The 14,028-nt window shown below is 47.5% G+C and overlaps 1 protein-coding gene across 6 annotated transcripts in view; it reads left to right on the top strand.

Annotated features, from left to right (window-relative positions):
* RABL6 (RAB, member RAS oncogene family like 6) overlaps positions 1-13,740 on the top strand; it is a 58,130-nt gene extending 44,390 nt beyond the window's left edge. For all 6 annotated transcript variants that reach the window (XM_075170185.1, XM_075170184.1, XM_075170186.1 and 3 more), the window contains 5 exons: positions 7,478-7,693; positions 8,355-8,703; positions 10,552-10,723; positions 12,473-12,522; positions 13,142-13,740. In XM_075170185.1, coding sequence (XP_075026286.1) covers positions 7,478-7,693; positions 8,355-8,703; positions 10,552-10,723; positions 12,473-12,522; positions 13,142-13,339 — 985 coding nt within the window. In that variant the 3' untranslated portion in view covers positions 13,340-13,740. The remainder of the gene's footprint in view (positions 1-7,477; positions 7,694-8,354; positions 8,704-10,551; positions 10,724-12,472; positions 12,523-13,141) is intronic.
* Positions 13,741-14,028: the final 288 nt, after the last annotated feature.

Genomic DNA, 14,028 nt, shown 5'->3' with positions numbered 1-14,028 from the left:
TTCAACAAGGCCAAGTGCAAGGTCCTGCACCTGGGTCGGGGCAACCCCTGGCATCAATACAGGCTGGGGGATGAAGGGATTGAGGGCAGCCCTGCCGAGAAGGACTTGGGGGTACTGGTGGATGAAAAACTGGACATGAGCTGGCAATGTGAGCTTGCAGCCCAGAAGGCCAACCGTATCCTGGGCCGCATCAAAAGAAGCGTGGCCAGCAGGTCGAGGGAGGTGATTCTGCCCCTCTACTCCGCTCTCGTGAGACCCCACCTGCAGTGCTGCGTCCAGCTCTGGGGTCCTCAGCACAGGACAGACATGGACCTGTTGGAGCGGGTCTAGAGGACGCCACGAAAATGATCAGAGGGCTGGAACACCTCTGCTATGGAGAAAGGCTGAGACAGTTGGGATTGTTCAGCCTGGAGAAGAGAAGGGTTCGAGGAGACCTTGTTGCAGCCTTTCAGTGCTTAAAGGGGGCTTATAAGAAACTGGAGAGGGACTTTTTACAAGGACATGTAGTGATAGGACAAGGGGTAATGGTTTTAAAGAGGGTAGGTTTAGACTAGACAGAAGGAGGAAATTGTTTACGCTGAGGGTGGTGAAACACTGGCACAGGTTGCCCAGAGAGGTGGTAGATTTCCCATCCCTGGAAACATTCAAGGTCAGGTTGGACAGGGTGCTGAGCAACCTGGTCTAACTGCAGGTGTCCCTGCTCATTGCAGGGGCGTTGCACTAGATGACCTTTAAAGGTCCCTTCCAACCCAAACTATTCTATAATTCTGTTGTCCAAATGGCAGAGAGCTGTGCTTATGCTGTAGGCTGGATTTTCTTTTTTTTTTCCTTTTCTTTTTTTTCTTTTCCTGGCTTTGATGTTTTTTAACCAAAAAAAGGGAAAAGAAATTGTGTATACTGAGCTGCTCAGACAAGAGGATATGCAGCAAGCTGTCTGAAAGCAGACTGTCACTTAAGAGGTGACCTAAGCATACTCACAGGCTCTGCATCCCTCTTATCATCAACTGGATTAACCAGGAGAGTAATTAAACGCTGATACAGCTCATCTGTGAATGTGGTGGATTCTGCATCTTTTGACATCTTTGTGGTGATTCAGTGTTCTCTTGTTCAACCACAACAACTTGAAATCAATGCTGTGTGTGAGGCTCGATGCCTGTCTAATGCAGGTCAGCCTGAATCATCATCCCTTGTGATGGTAGAACACGTGGATGTTTTATTAAAAAAAAAAAAAAAAAAAAAGAAGAAGGAAAGAAGAAAAAAAGTGGTGGCTGCTAGAAGCATGCTGGCCTACAAAGCGTCTTGCTCGCGGCTGTGGCTGAGCTGGGATATTTTTCTGTGTTTAACAGGGAAATGTCAGGAAAGCCAAGCCTGACCTTCCTGGGGTTTGCTGAAGGACTGGATCCTGGAGTGCCCTTAGAAGCTCTGTAGCTGCAGTTCTTGCTGTGGGTAGGAGGCTGGATCTTTAACAAAGTCTTCTGTTTTCCAGAACATCAGTTGTTGGAAGCAAATAGGTGTTAAACTATACAAAAAGCCAAACATCTCAAACAGTGGTGCAAGAGCCCTGCTCCGTGGTTGTAGAGTTGTCATGTTCTTGGCTGCTACGATGCCCTTCTGTACTGTGTCCCCAGTCTTGGTAGCCTTCCAGTGCATATGAGCTGGTGGGGGCAGAAAGAGAGACACCGTTGGGCTTTCTCAGAGCACAGAGGGGGCACTTGTTCACAGCTTCATCCTTTGATGACAGTGGTAACCATCTGCAGTTGTAACAGTTCTGGTTCCCTAGGAGAAGACCTTGCAGCGCATCCCTGCAAATTCAAATGCTCGTTATTTCTCTGCAGCTTGGCATCCATGTCTTGCTCTGGTTTCTTCCGTAGTTCACACAGTTTTCTCGGTGGTCTGGCAGTTTTACTTTCTGTTTCTTGCCAAAAAGGGCCTACCACAGTAAGCCAGATGTGCCAAAATTCAGAGATGTAGATGTGGTTCTGACCATCACCTGCAATAATTAATTCCCTTCAGGATGCCAGTTACAACCCCATGATGCCCAGGAGCAACATAGGAGTTCTGTAAGCACCGTCCCTAACAATCAGCTTCTACTGCAGTGAGTAGGCTATTGTAGTTGCAACAAAATCTACTGCTGCAGAAATTTATCTCTGACTTAAAGAACATAAAAGTTCTTCTCTGAAACCACTCAAACCTAATAGAGATTTTATTGGTTTTAAAAAACAAAATACTGGAAGCTGCTTTCCCCTTGCATCTGAGTGAGGAACAAAGCCTGAGAACATACTAGAAAGATGCGTTCAGGTCTCCTGAACATTTTTAAGCAGGTATCTGAATGTTAAGCTTATGCAGCTTGCCAGCACTTCTGTATTTATCCCTGGGGCACACCGCTAGTTACTGGCCTCCAACTAGACTTCATGCCACTGATCACCACCCTTTGGGCCCAGCCATTCAGCCAGTTTTCAGTTCACCTCACTGTCTGCTCATCCAGCCCGTATGTCAACAGCTTCCCTACGAGGATCTTATGGGAGACAGCGTCAAAGGCCTTACTGATGTCCAGGTATCCACTGCTCTCCCCTCATCTACCAGGCCAGTTATTGCATCATAGACTTTTATCAAGTTGGTCGAGCATGACTTACCCTTGGTAAATCCACGCAGACTACTCCTGATGATTTTCTTGTCATTCATGTGCCTGGAAATAGTTTGCAGGAATAGCTGCTCCATCACCTTCCCAGAGGTCGAGGTGAGGCTGACTGGGCTGTAGTTCTCTGGGTCCTTCTTCTTGCCCTTCTTGAAGATTGGAGTGATATTTGCTTTCCTCTTCAGGAAAGTCTTCAAGCACTTCTCCCAATTGCCATGATTGATCAAAGATTATCAAGAGTGGCCTCGCAATGGTATCTGCCAGCTCCCTCAGCACTCGTGGCTACATCCCATCAGGGCCCATGGACTTATGTATGTCCAGTTCTGCTTTGTCCAGGATCCCTGACCTGATCCTCTTCCACTAAGGGTACATCTTCCTTGCTCCACATTATTCTCCGGATCTCTGGGACCTGGGATTCCTGAAGGCTAGTAAAGACTGAGGCAAAGAAGGCATTCAGTACTTCAGCTTTTTTCATGTCCTGTGTAACCAGGTCTCCTGCCTCATTGAGGAACGTGCCCACATTTTCCATAGTCTTCCTTTTGTCACCTATGTACTTACAGAAGCCCTTCTTGCTGTCTTTGAAATCCCTGGCCAGATTCAATTCATCTGGGGCTTTAGCTTTCCTGATTTCATCCCTGGATGCTCAGACGATGTCTCTGTATTCCTTCCAGGCTGCCTATCCTTCCTTCCACCCTCTGTATGCTTCCTTTTTGTGTTTGAGTTTGTCCAGGAGCTCCTTGTTCATATGCGCAGGCCTCATAGCATTTTTGCCTGACTCCTTATACGTTGGGATGGACCGCTGTAGCTTGGAGGATGTGATTCTTGAATATTAACCACTTTCTTGGGCCCTTCTTCCCTCCAGGGCCTTATCTCATGGGACTCTTCCAGGCAAATCTTTGAGGAGGCCAAAGTCTGCTCTCCTGAAGTCCAGCTTGCTTTTTACCCTCCTCCCTGCCCTCAGGATCCTGAACTCCACCAAGGCTGCCTTTGACCATCACCTTCCCAACAAGCCCCTCGTTTTTTGTGGGTATGAGATCCAGCAGAGCACCTCTCCTCATTGGCTCCTCTGTCACCCGGAGGAGTTTATCATCAGTGCACTCCAGGAACCTCCTGCATTGCTTACGTCCTGCTGTCTTGTCCCTCCAGCAGATACGGGGGTGGTTGCAGTCTGTGAGGACCAGGGCCTGTGAACATGAGGCTGCTCCTGTCTTTTTGTAGAGGGCCTGATCCACTTGTCCTTCCTAGTCGGGCAGCTTGTTGCAGGCACCCACTATAGTGTCACCTTTACCTCTCCTCTGTTGAATCCTCCCCCATAAGCTCTCAGTTGGCTCCTCATCCATCCCCAGGCAGAGCTGCCTGCACTCCAGCCGCTCTCTCACACAGAGGGCAAGTCCTCGGGGAAGAGGGGAAGGTCTTGTGCTTGTTGTTGGAAGCAGGACGTTACGCTATGTTACAACGTACGTTATGATGCACTGCTTCCTGAACACAGGGGTGTGTTTGCTTCCATTTGTAAGAACTTGTTTGCTTTTCCTTTCTGAGCTTCAGAAAGAGGCTGTAAAGTCTGGTGTTTCTCGTCCATTTTGGTGACATAGGGAATTCTTGATTTTTTTGCAATGATATCACGTGAACTTCTCCCATTCCCTACTCCGTAATGTCTCTAAACAATGGAGCAAGAGTTGATATGGAGCAATAATGTCAGAAAAAACCACTTTTTTTTTTTCTGAAGTGTGCTAGCAGTGAGGAATGAGCTCATGCCTGTGGAACAGGGCTGCTCTTGCCCAAAGATCAGACAGCTGCCGAGACTTCCAGCACTTACTGACGTCTCTTGGCGTTGCTATAGCTAAATCCTAGCACAGATCTTTGGAGATTAATGGAGTCCTGGGTTTTGTTTAATGGCGTGTTATGGTTCTCTAGCGTGCAATAAAGAGAACTCCCAAAATCAGTTTCTTTACCAGTTAATTAGGAAGGCAGTTCAATCTCCCAATTTGCTGTTTCAGAACTTAATTTGCTGCTCTTTAGCCTGATGCCCTGAGCCACTGTGTATGCAACTGTACCGGAGGAGCTAATCTGGCTCCAAATAGGCTCCCCTCTTCCCTCCTGCTGGGTCAGGCTGGCCTAGGTCCATGGGTGGGCCGTAGGTGTCTGAAAGCGAGTTTATGCTGTACCTAACAGTATTCCTGTTCGTCTTCTCAGCATCACTAGACATTTACCTTAAACATTGATTAGATTTCTTTGTCCTTACATCTAAAGGGCTTTGAACGGGTTCTTTGCTTTTATGGTATCTGTTACTTATATAGCAGTACCCACCTGCACTAGACCAAGTGAGGGAAGCTGAGGACCCTGTTCGGTTCACACTAGAAGACCCCCATCTCCTAGAATATAGTCATGCAGGCTCATCCTGGGCATGTGATTCCCTCAGCTCATCTGCTTTATTAGAGTTTGGGTGTTTCCTCTTTCTCTAGCCCCAAAAACTGATGTGGCAAGAGGATTCTGCTGGCTGCCCACAGGGCTGGCTCTGCTGGCCACCCAGCAGGGCTGGTGGGACACGGTCGATCCGGGTTTGAGACCGTGTGCTCAGGTTGCAGCAGGATTTGTTTCACCACCAGCAGCCGTTCTGTGTACGCGACAGAGGGCTCACTGAGGAAACCCCGACGTGCTCTTTGATCAGTAGCTCAGACGCAGACCTCGGCAAGCATCGTAATTTTTGGTGGGTACCTGCACCTGCAAACGCGTTGGCTCAACACTAACGCAGGCTTGGCAGCACGCCAAGTGCTGGGGAGAGTGGTGCAATGTGCTTGTTTTTGCATGCTCTGAATTCCTTCACAGCTGGAACCTCAGGACCACAAGCTGATACTAATTTTGCATTGTCAGACCTTGTTTACACTGCAGCAGTGATTTTCCTGACATATATTCACTTCATTGCTTTGCTCTTAAGCTGTCGCTCAACGATTTGTGTGGAAGTTATAGATGGAGGCGGTGTATTCACTGCAAAGGGAGATGACCCACTTTGTGTGGGTGTGTGCACACACGTGGATGTTCTGTTCGGACTGGGAATGCTTTAAAGGCTGCAAGTCTTGTATAGTGTGCAGTAGAAGGACAGTGGCAGTGGCAGCAATCTGAAGAGTGCCTGTGCTTAATAGAGCAGTGATGTGTTAAAGAAATGCAGTGTCACTAATTCAGAATAATAATCCTGCCATTTTTAGGATGCAACTCCATTTTCTTTTCAGTGCATTTCAAGAGGAAACCCTGCTTCGCAGACCTCAGAAATCGCTCACTTGTAATTCCTCCAGCCTTGGAGGCTGTTTTGGGCACCAATTTTCTTCTCCTTTGTGTGGGACAAAGGCTGAGGACCCTGTGTGGTTCTGTATGCTGTATGCCTCCTTTCTGGCTCGGTATGAGAGCAGCAGTGTTAATGATGAAGGGACTCTTCAGCAGCCTGCTTCTGCTTAGCTGGGAGCTGCGCTGTGAGTCCCGAAAGCAGAAGGATCCACACCAAAAGCAGAAGGAGGGATGTGGAGTGGATGTTAGCCCTGATCTTGGCACTCTAACCCAGACAAGCATTGATTGTAATCACTCTCAATGTGCTGCACCGGTTATCCTAAGTGTGGTGTCCCGTATGTCACAAATAACTCCATTATATGTTGGCAGATGTATTAATTCTTTAAAACTAACTTGTAAACCGGTAACTAGCCATAAGAAGAGCCAGAGTGAGTAGTACAATCAGCTGGACTGTGTTAGGGCCTTGGCATTTCCCATCGCATCCGCGCACCATCCTCCACTGGAAGAGACTTCCAGTGCTGGCCGAGTGCTAGTGACTGGGAACACCACCTTCTTCCAGATTAAGGATTTTAGGTTTTTGTGATTTCTTTTGTGCCTCTCAAATCTAATCTGTTCCAAGCTATAATCGTTTTTTTTTTGTCTCTGTGTAAAAATGAAGGCTGTGTTTGTACAATCCGTATTGAGTCATTAAAAGGACAGTGACTATTGTGTATGGTAGGTTATCAGGAAGGAACTGGGTATCTTGCGGATAAAACGAATAGAATGAGGAAAGGTGATGCGGAGGCTCATCAGCCGAGGCCGGGGAAAATAGCTGTATTCCTGACATGAGCAGATCCTTCAGAAAGTATTAAAATTGTTGAGTCCTGGGGACATTCAGACAAGAATCCTCAGCTGGTAATTTCAGTTGCGAAGCTCTCTATCAAGATGCCTCTGAACACATAACGGTGTTACATCCAGGGAGTCTGACAGAATCCTAGCTCTAAAAGTGTGTCCTTAGGTTAATTTAATTTGGGGAATGTTAAAGCATGGTTATGGTGTCTGGGTAGCTGCCTGCTTCAGGGCGCACCAGAGAAATAGAAATAATTCCAGGAAGCTAATAGCTGCAAGTGAATTCCCATAGTAGTGGCAGTCTATGATCAGGTTTAATTACAGGATGTGGGGATTAAGGCAGGCAGTTCCCACGGTTTAATTGGCTGATCCTTGCATGTTGGACCAGAGATATTCTGATAGAACTGAAGCAGCAGGCTGCTCCGTAGCACTGAGGCTCACCTTTTCCAGCCATTTATTTTCGGCTTGAGCAGTAGCAGCCACACATCCTGTGGCCCGTTTTGTGTAGGGCGTGTGCCACCCCTGCAGCCCGCAGGGCGCAGGTCCAGCCTGAACGGGGCAGCGGCTGGGCAGTGTGCAGGGGGGACGCTGGCAGTGCAGCTGCCCCGGGCTGAAGGACGTTGACCCTGAAGTTGGCTGGACGAGCCAGGCAAGCGGCAGTCTGCTTTCAAGGGGAGCCATGTCTGTCCTAGCACGTCCTGGGGGTGCTGTGTCTGATCGTTGTCTATTTTGCAGCGATGGAGAGGCGCCCGGGGGGAACCCCATGGTGGCAGGTTTCCAAGACGACCTGGATCTGGATGACAAAATTCCCAGCAGACCCATGCTGGCAGTAGAACGGGTGCCCAGCAAGAACGTCACCCTCTCCAGTGAGGAGGAGGAGGAAGAGGTGAAGGACTCTAAGGTCATACTCATACCTGATGAAGACATCGACACGGAGCAGGAAAAAAAAAGGTACGAAGCACAGCCTGAAGTGTGGGGTTGTGCTGGCAAACTTGGACCTCTTCTCGGTCCTGCCACTGACTTCTCTGCAGCCTCTGGGAGATCTTGGTGTCTCTATCAGCCTGTTCCATCAGCTGTAAGCTGGGGCTGTATTTACTTCAGGTGTGACTGCTTTATACAGTGTTTTCTGCACTGCATGCCTTTGAGCACTGTGCTCCTGTGGTCACTGATAGGTTTCTGCTTGGGAATGGCCCAGCCTTTTTCTCAAGTTTGAACAAGAGACTGTAACAGCGCCCGAACGTCTGTTCGTAGCGGTGTGAGGAGGACAGAGGAGTCGAGTCTTGCGGTGAGGGGAGTGGAAGTCATTCACCACACCCTGTGCTGGAGAACAATGAGCTGGACCATGTTCTCCACATGCCGCATCTTGTGGGTGATTGTCAGGCGTGGCCTTGCTGGCGCAGGCATCTGCGCACGGGCATCCTCAGGGAAGAGGACCATCTTCAGCCTCTGAGGGGTATGTGTTTGAACGCACACCCACCCCTAGATGAACTACCTCTCCTGCTGAGATGCACATTGCAGCCCTTGAGGCAGGCTTAGCTGTTAATTGGTGTTTGTGCTTTGCTTCACAGAGTGGGAGTGTAGACAGGCTCTGACAATGTTTCTTTCTTCTCAGGTCTTCCAGAAATTCTCTGAAACCACAGAGTGAAGCAATTTTGACCAAAGCAACTGACCCGAAGCCTCCTGACAGTTTACCTCCATGTTCTGGGTCCGAAAGAAACAGCAGCAGCAAGCTCAATGCTAGCCTGCCAGCTGCTGCTGCTGCCACCCCAGCAGCAGCCCAGGCCCCAAAGGCCGCTTCCCAAAGCAAAGGACATGCTCTCAAGCAGAAAGTGGTCAAAGAGGAAAAGCCTGAGGAGTCTGACAGTGATCAAGAGGGACCAATAGCTACTCAGATGCTCTCATTTGTTATGGATGACCCAGACTTCGAAAGTGAGGATTCTGACAGCCAGAAGAAGAAAATGGTAAATAACATGCATGAATTGCTGTGCGCTGCTGCAAAGCTGAGCTTGAAGTGTTGAGGCATCTCACTGAGCAGAGCTTTCATCTGCTCTCCCATCTCTCAGTGCCAGTCACAGCAAATCAGGTGCTAAGCTACCTGAAGAGATTGATAGAAGCACAAACCCACTAATGCTCTGATTGTTGAAGCCACACGGCAACAAGGTTTGTGCTTACGGCTTTTAATGTGCTGTTTATTCTCAGTAAGTCCAGAGCATGGTCAGTCCAGCAGTGTGGAAGGTATGATATAAAAATCTAATGGTTTTTCACCCAAAGTTTAATACATAGAAGTGTGTGCATGTCAGAGAGAGAGAACAAGTGAGCTCCCTACAGTCAATTCGGCAATCAAAAGGCCATAACAAAATTTACTTGGCAAAGCTCCTTACTGAAGTAGGAAAATCTGCCTGAGAAGGACTTTCCAGTATAGCCAGGTTAGCTGTAATGTCTCTGTGATGCTGAACTCCTGGGCAGCTGCTCAGTGGTGCCTGCAGGTGTCTGCTCAAACGCGCGGTGCAGCAGGAGTCCCCTCTGCGCCTGTCAGGTATTAAAGATGGACAAAACACGAGCATCTTCTCTGGGCTCCTAGGAGCTTGCTGCTGTGGCTCCAGCTATCCCTGATTTCAGTGATCTGCACTCGCAGCCAGCAGAACAATCTCTGGAAACTGCTAACCATGATTTGGGATGGGCAATTGCTTTTCAGGGGTAGTCCTGCTGTCTGGGTTAGCTGGTATTCAGGAGTGGTTTATGTGTTTGCATCATTCCAGAATCCTGCAGAAAGAACAGTTGTCCCAGTTTTTTTGACCTTGCCTATGTGTCATGCTGTTTATTAAGGAATTTTCCATTCATTTAGCTGTTTCAGTACCTGCTTTTCCTGGCACTTTAATGTGAAAGCAAAAGTATTTGCAGCAAGTTTACTTCTCTTGGCATGCGATGATGAGAAACGGAATTTGTGAGGGAGCTTGCCATTGCAACAGTGTCAGAGAGATGCCCCGCAACTTGTGAATGCTTTTTAAGTTCAAGGTTTACCAGTCAGGCAAAGCAGTAAAAACACCACCATTAGGAAGGAGGAGGGGGACATTGCCTAGGTCAGCAGCAGAGCGAGGCCGTGTTTGGTCAGTGCGGAGGATATAAATAAAGGGCGGTTAACGAATTCTGAAGAGGATCAGTTGGCAGGTATCAGAAGATCATTAAACTTCATTTCCATTCCCGTCATGCAGAGACAGAGGATTTTTGGGTGATATCCAGTCTCTGCAGCATCCTGGTTTTTAGCCCACACTGAAGGGGCAAATTTGCCCTGGTAGCACATTCCCTTTTGAATCGATGAAGGGAGTTATTCTGCAAACACAGACCGCTTCCTTGGCCCTGCTGCGTGTTGCCTCTGGTACGGGAGACCCCACAGGGCTACAGAGGAAAAAGGTGTTGTCTGTCAGGTCTGGAGGTGAGTTTTCAGCCTATTAAATTTTATTTTCCCCAAAACAGAGGTGCCTTTCAGGGCAGTTAGAGGCTGATGCTGTTGAGCTAACATAGTTGAAGGTCTTGTTTAATCTCTTTACATCAGAAATCTAATTTTGGTAGCACGAACGTTGAGTTATTAGAGCACACTTTCCAGTACCAATGCTACTGAGACATTTTACCACGGCAAGAAATAGATAGAGCTTATAAGATCAAGTGCGTTGATTTCCAGGCAATAACAGCTCAGTTCAGCTACCATTGCCTTCCCTCCTCCTGCTGACATCTGACGTCTTTGTGTACAAAACGCTTAGAGATTTTGGTTGAAAGATTTGTCTGTGTTGTCTGCCTTTTCTTGTCTCTAGGATGAATTCCCGGTCCGGGAAGATTTCTCTGAAATATCTGATGATGATACCTCGTTGGCAAAGCCACCCCAGCCTGTAAAATCAACGGTCCACTCCTTTAAACTGAAAAATGACTCAGATCTCTTCGGTTTGGGTTTGGAAGAAACTGGTCCCAAGGAGAGCAGTGAGGAAGGTAAAGGTTACTCCTTATTTCCACTCTTGATGATTTAGTTTGTCAGGCATCTGTTTTTTCCAAAATGGTTCCAGGGTGTAAGCAAACCAATTTGCACTAAATAAAATACCCTGTAACTTCATGCAGTGCCCTGTATGAGTCTTTAATGTGGTTTAACACAGCATAAACAACTTTCTTTAAGTTTTTCCCCATGGGGAGGGGGGGAACTGGACTCATCGTGGCATCAGCTGTGTATTATTTCTGTCCCAGCTGGAAGCAGGAGCACATCTTTCACAAGCTGCTTCTGTATAGGGCTTCCTGCTTAGCCTTGCAGAGTGGAAGTGGTGCTCAGCATTGCAGTGTCCACCCCCTCAAGAATTTGGATCAATTTGAGCAAAATGCTCTGACATACCCTGCCAATTTGCTCTTCTATTTTTGGGAAAGGTGGGGTGGGGTTCTGATCACAACCTAAGCATTCCTCAAGCTTTTTTTTTCCCCCTGTCCCCTGAGGGAACAAATCTTACCTGCACAAATAATTTCTGCTGTCTTGGCATTACTGCAGAGCAATTTCCTATAGATCTGCCCCCGATGTCACCACGAAAAATGAGAAGTTAAAGACTTAAGGGGAGAAAAAGCTGTAAGCAGCACCAGAGAGAGATCTCTTTGAATAGCTATTCCAAAAGTGTAAGCGAGGTGTCACAGGCTGCGATGGCTTCATCGACTTGTCGCTTTGAATTGCTGAACAGCACAGCTTGAAATAGCTAGAAGTGCATCTGCAGAGGCCCAGGTCAATAATTTAACTTCAGTTTAACATCTTTAATAATTCAACGTGGGTTCCTCCTATCTCCTCGTTCTGGGATAAATATAAAAACATGTCTTGGTAGTCAGTCAGTTGGAGCTTGACCAGTAATTAGACTTCTCCATGGCTGACTTGTATTCACAGATTAACGAAGGAGAATGTGTAGGTAAGACTGGCAATCGAATACCACACGTGAAACGTGGTGCAGTTATAAACCCTCCTGTGAAACAGCCAAGTAGATACTCTCCTGTTCAAGGAGTTTTTGTGCAAAGGCAGTGGACGTTCAGCAGCCAAGTCATCAACCACAATAACAAGTGATTTGACGGTGATGGACTCTGGGACGCATTCCATACCGTGAAAGTGCCACCCCTGTAGAGCAGGGCTGCAGCACTGACGCTTTGGCCTCGTGGTGATACAATTTCCATCCACAGTTTGAACAACAGTGACTGCTAGCCTGCTAGGGTGCTCCCATCTGCTGACACTGTGTCCTGAATGGTCCTTCCATTACTAGCTCGACTCACGGAAGCACGAACTGTGCCTGGTGGGATTTCTATCTGCCTTCAAATATTTAGTGGTCAGAGGGAAATTGTTCCCAGGAGCTCTTCTTCAGTTCTGGAAATAATAATCTGGTCTCCAATTTGGCCTTTGGACCAGTTTGTAGAGCTGGTCTCTGTATTTGTTTCTTAGTAGCTGTGATACAGTGAATGCCCAGGTCAGTGTTCATAACACAGAATAATATAGATAATATAATGCTCATAATTAAACTAAATGTATATGGTTAAGTTAGGGTGTGACTGCTGGGGCCTATGTTGGTTTCTAAAGAGGCGCAGTTTGTCCTGAGGAGTCAGGATTGTCTTTGCATGTTGGCTCCAGGATGGAGCATTTTGTTCTCAGAAATCGGGGCAGGGCAGAATTGCATCTCTTATGGTTTAAATTGATTAAAAACAGTGTTGTTTTTTTTGTTTGAGCAGATAAACAACCTTCTAAGGAGAAGAAGAAGAAGAAGAAGAAAAGCAAAGAGGTACTATTTAATTCCTCAGAGCTGCTCTGCCATATTACCTACCAGCCAAGGAGAGGGGTGGCCTTCTACAGTGTACTCTGTGTACCTGGTGGACTTCCTTCCATTCTCCCATCCCACAGCGGATCTGTGCCTCCCAGGCTCTGCAGACCATAACTTTGCAGCTTAAAAGCAAGCTTTTAGAACAGTTGAATTTTGAAAAGGCAGTGTGTGAGTTTGTAAAATACAGGACTAAATAGAGCAGTGTGTCTCTGCTGGGCTGAGTCTGTTGATAGCTCCATGACTTCTTCCAAGCAGAGGGGTGTCCCCAACAGACCCAATCTCAGAGGCAGCGAGGGAAGTCTGCAGGAGACTTTGTCTTTGACATTTCTGCCTGTCCAATACTGTGGTATTGTCGGGCACAAATTACCTGACAGACCACTGCTACATACAAACCAGATGGTCTTTCCTCTCTTCTGTCCAAACACGCAGAAGGGTCTTCTGGACTTAACTCCAAGCCAGCCTTTGTAGTAGATGCTTCACCCTAAGTAAGGTTCCCGTCAGAGCCAAGTTTCAGGGCGATATATGCTGGGTTACTGGCATGCTCAGAGGATTTACTAATAAAAATTTTCTCATTTCGCAGGAAGAGGAGAAGTCTGTGAAAAAGAAGAGCAAACACAAGAAGAGCAAAGAGAAGGAGGAGAGCAAAGAGGAGAAAAAGAAAAAGAAGAAGAGGAGCAAGGAGAAAAACAACGAAATAGATGAACTTGAGGCTTTTCTTGGAGGAGGAGGAGCCAGCATGAGCAAGCCGCGAGGAGGTGGGGACTATGAGGAGCTGTAAGCTGGCCACATGTACGCGCCATGGACTCTTCTATCGTGGCTGTCTCCATCTTTTCTTACGAGTCACACCAGGACAGGTGCAGATGTGTAAAGCTTTGGCCGTTTGCCATATATTCTCTCAAAACAGAGCTGGCAAAACAAAAGCTTTGCATCTGTGTGTGCTGTTTTGGTGCATTCGTTACACAACGAAAATCCAGCTGAGATGTACTTGAGTAAGGTTCCCAGGCCCACTTCCAGGCTGTCGTTTTTCCTCCTTCCAGAGATGCCCCGTTGGGTAGCTGGTAGGGTGTGGGAGGTGAAGGGGACCAGCCTCCTGCTCCGCCCCTGCTATATTCCACTCCTGCACACCTGAAATTCCTGTCTTGTTAAGAGGAGTGCAACAAAACATGCCGCATGAACGCATCGTGCTCGCCTGTCTCAAGTCTTTAACTTTTTATCCTTCCTATTTTTTTAATGAGAAAAGTGGTATTGGCCGTTTCTCCACCCAGCAGTTGATGAGCTTTAAATCGAGCAGATCATGCTATGGTACAGCTCTCTGAAACAGCAGCTGCAGGGCCAAGTGAGAGAGAGTGCGTGTGATTTTGGAGTCCTTTGAACAGGACCTTTCTGCACAGCAGCTTAATTAGCACTCACTGGTGCTGCTGTTGGAATTCATGAAGCCCCATTGATTTCCGTGGCCCCAGTGTCTCA

Source organism: Calonectris borealis, chromosome 21 (genome assembly GCF_964195595.1).
Source record: "Calonectris borealis chromosome 21, bCalBor7.hap1.2, whole genome shotgun sequence".
NCBI classification, from domain to species: Eukaryota; Metazoa; Chordata; class Aves; order Procellariiformes; family Procellariidae; genus Calonectris; species Calonectris borealis.
Note: the sequence above shows the minus strand (reverse complement) of the source record. Positions and strands in the feature narration are given on the sequence as shown.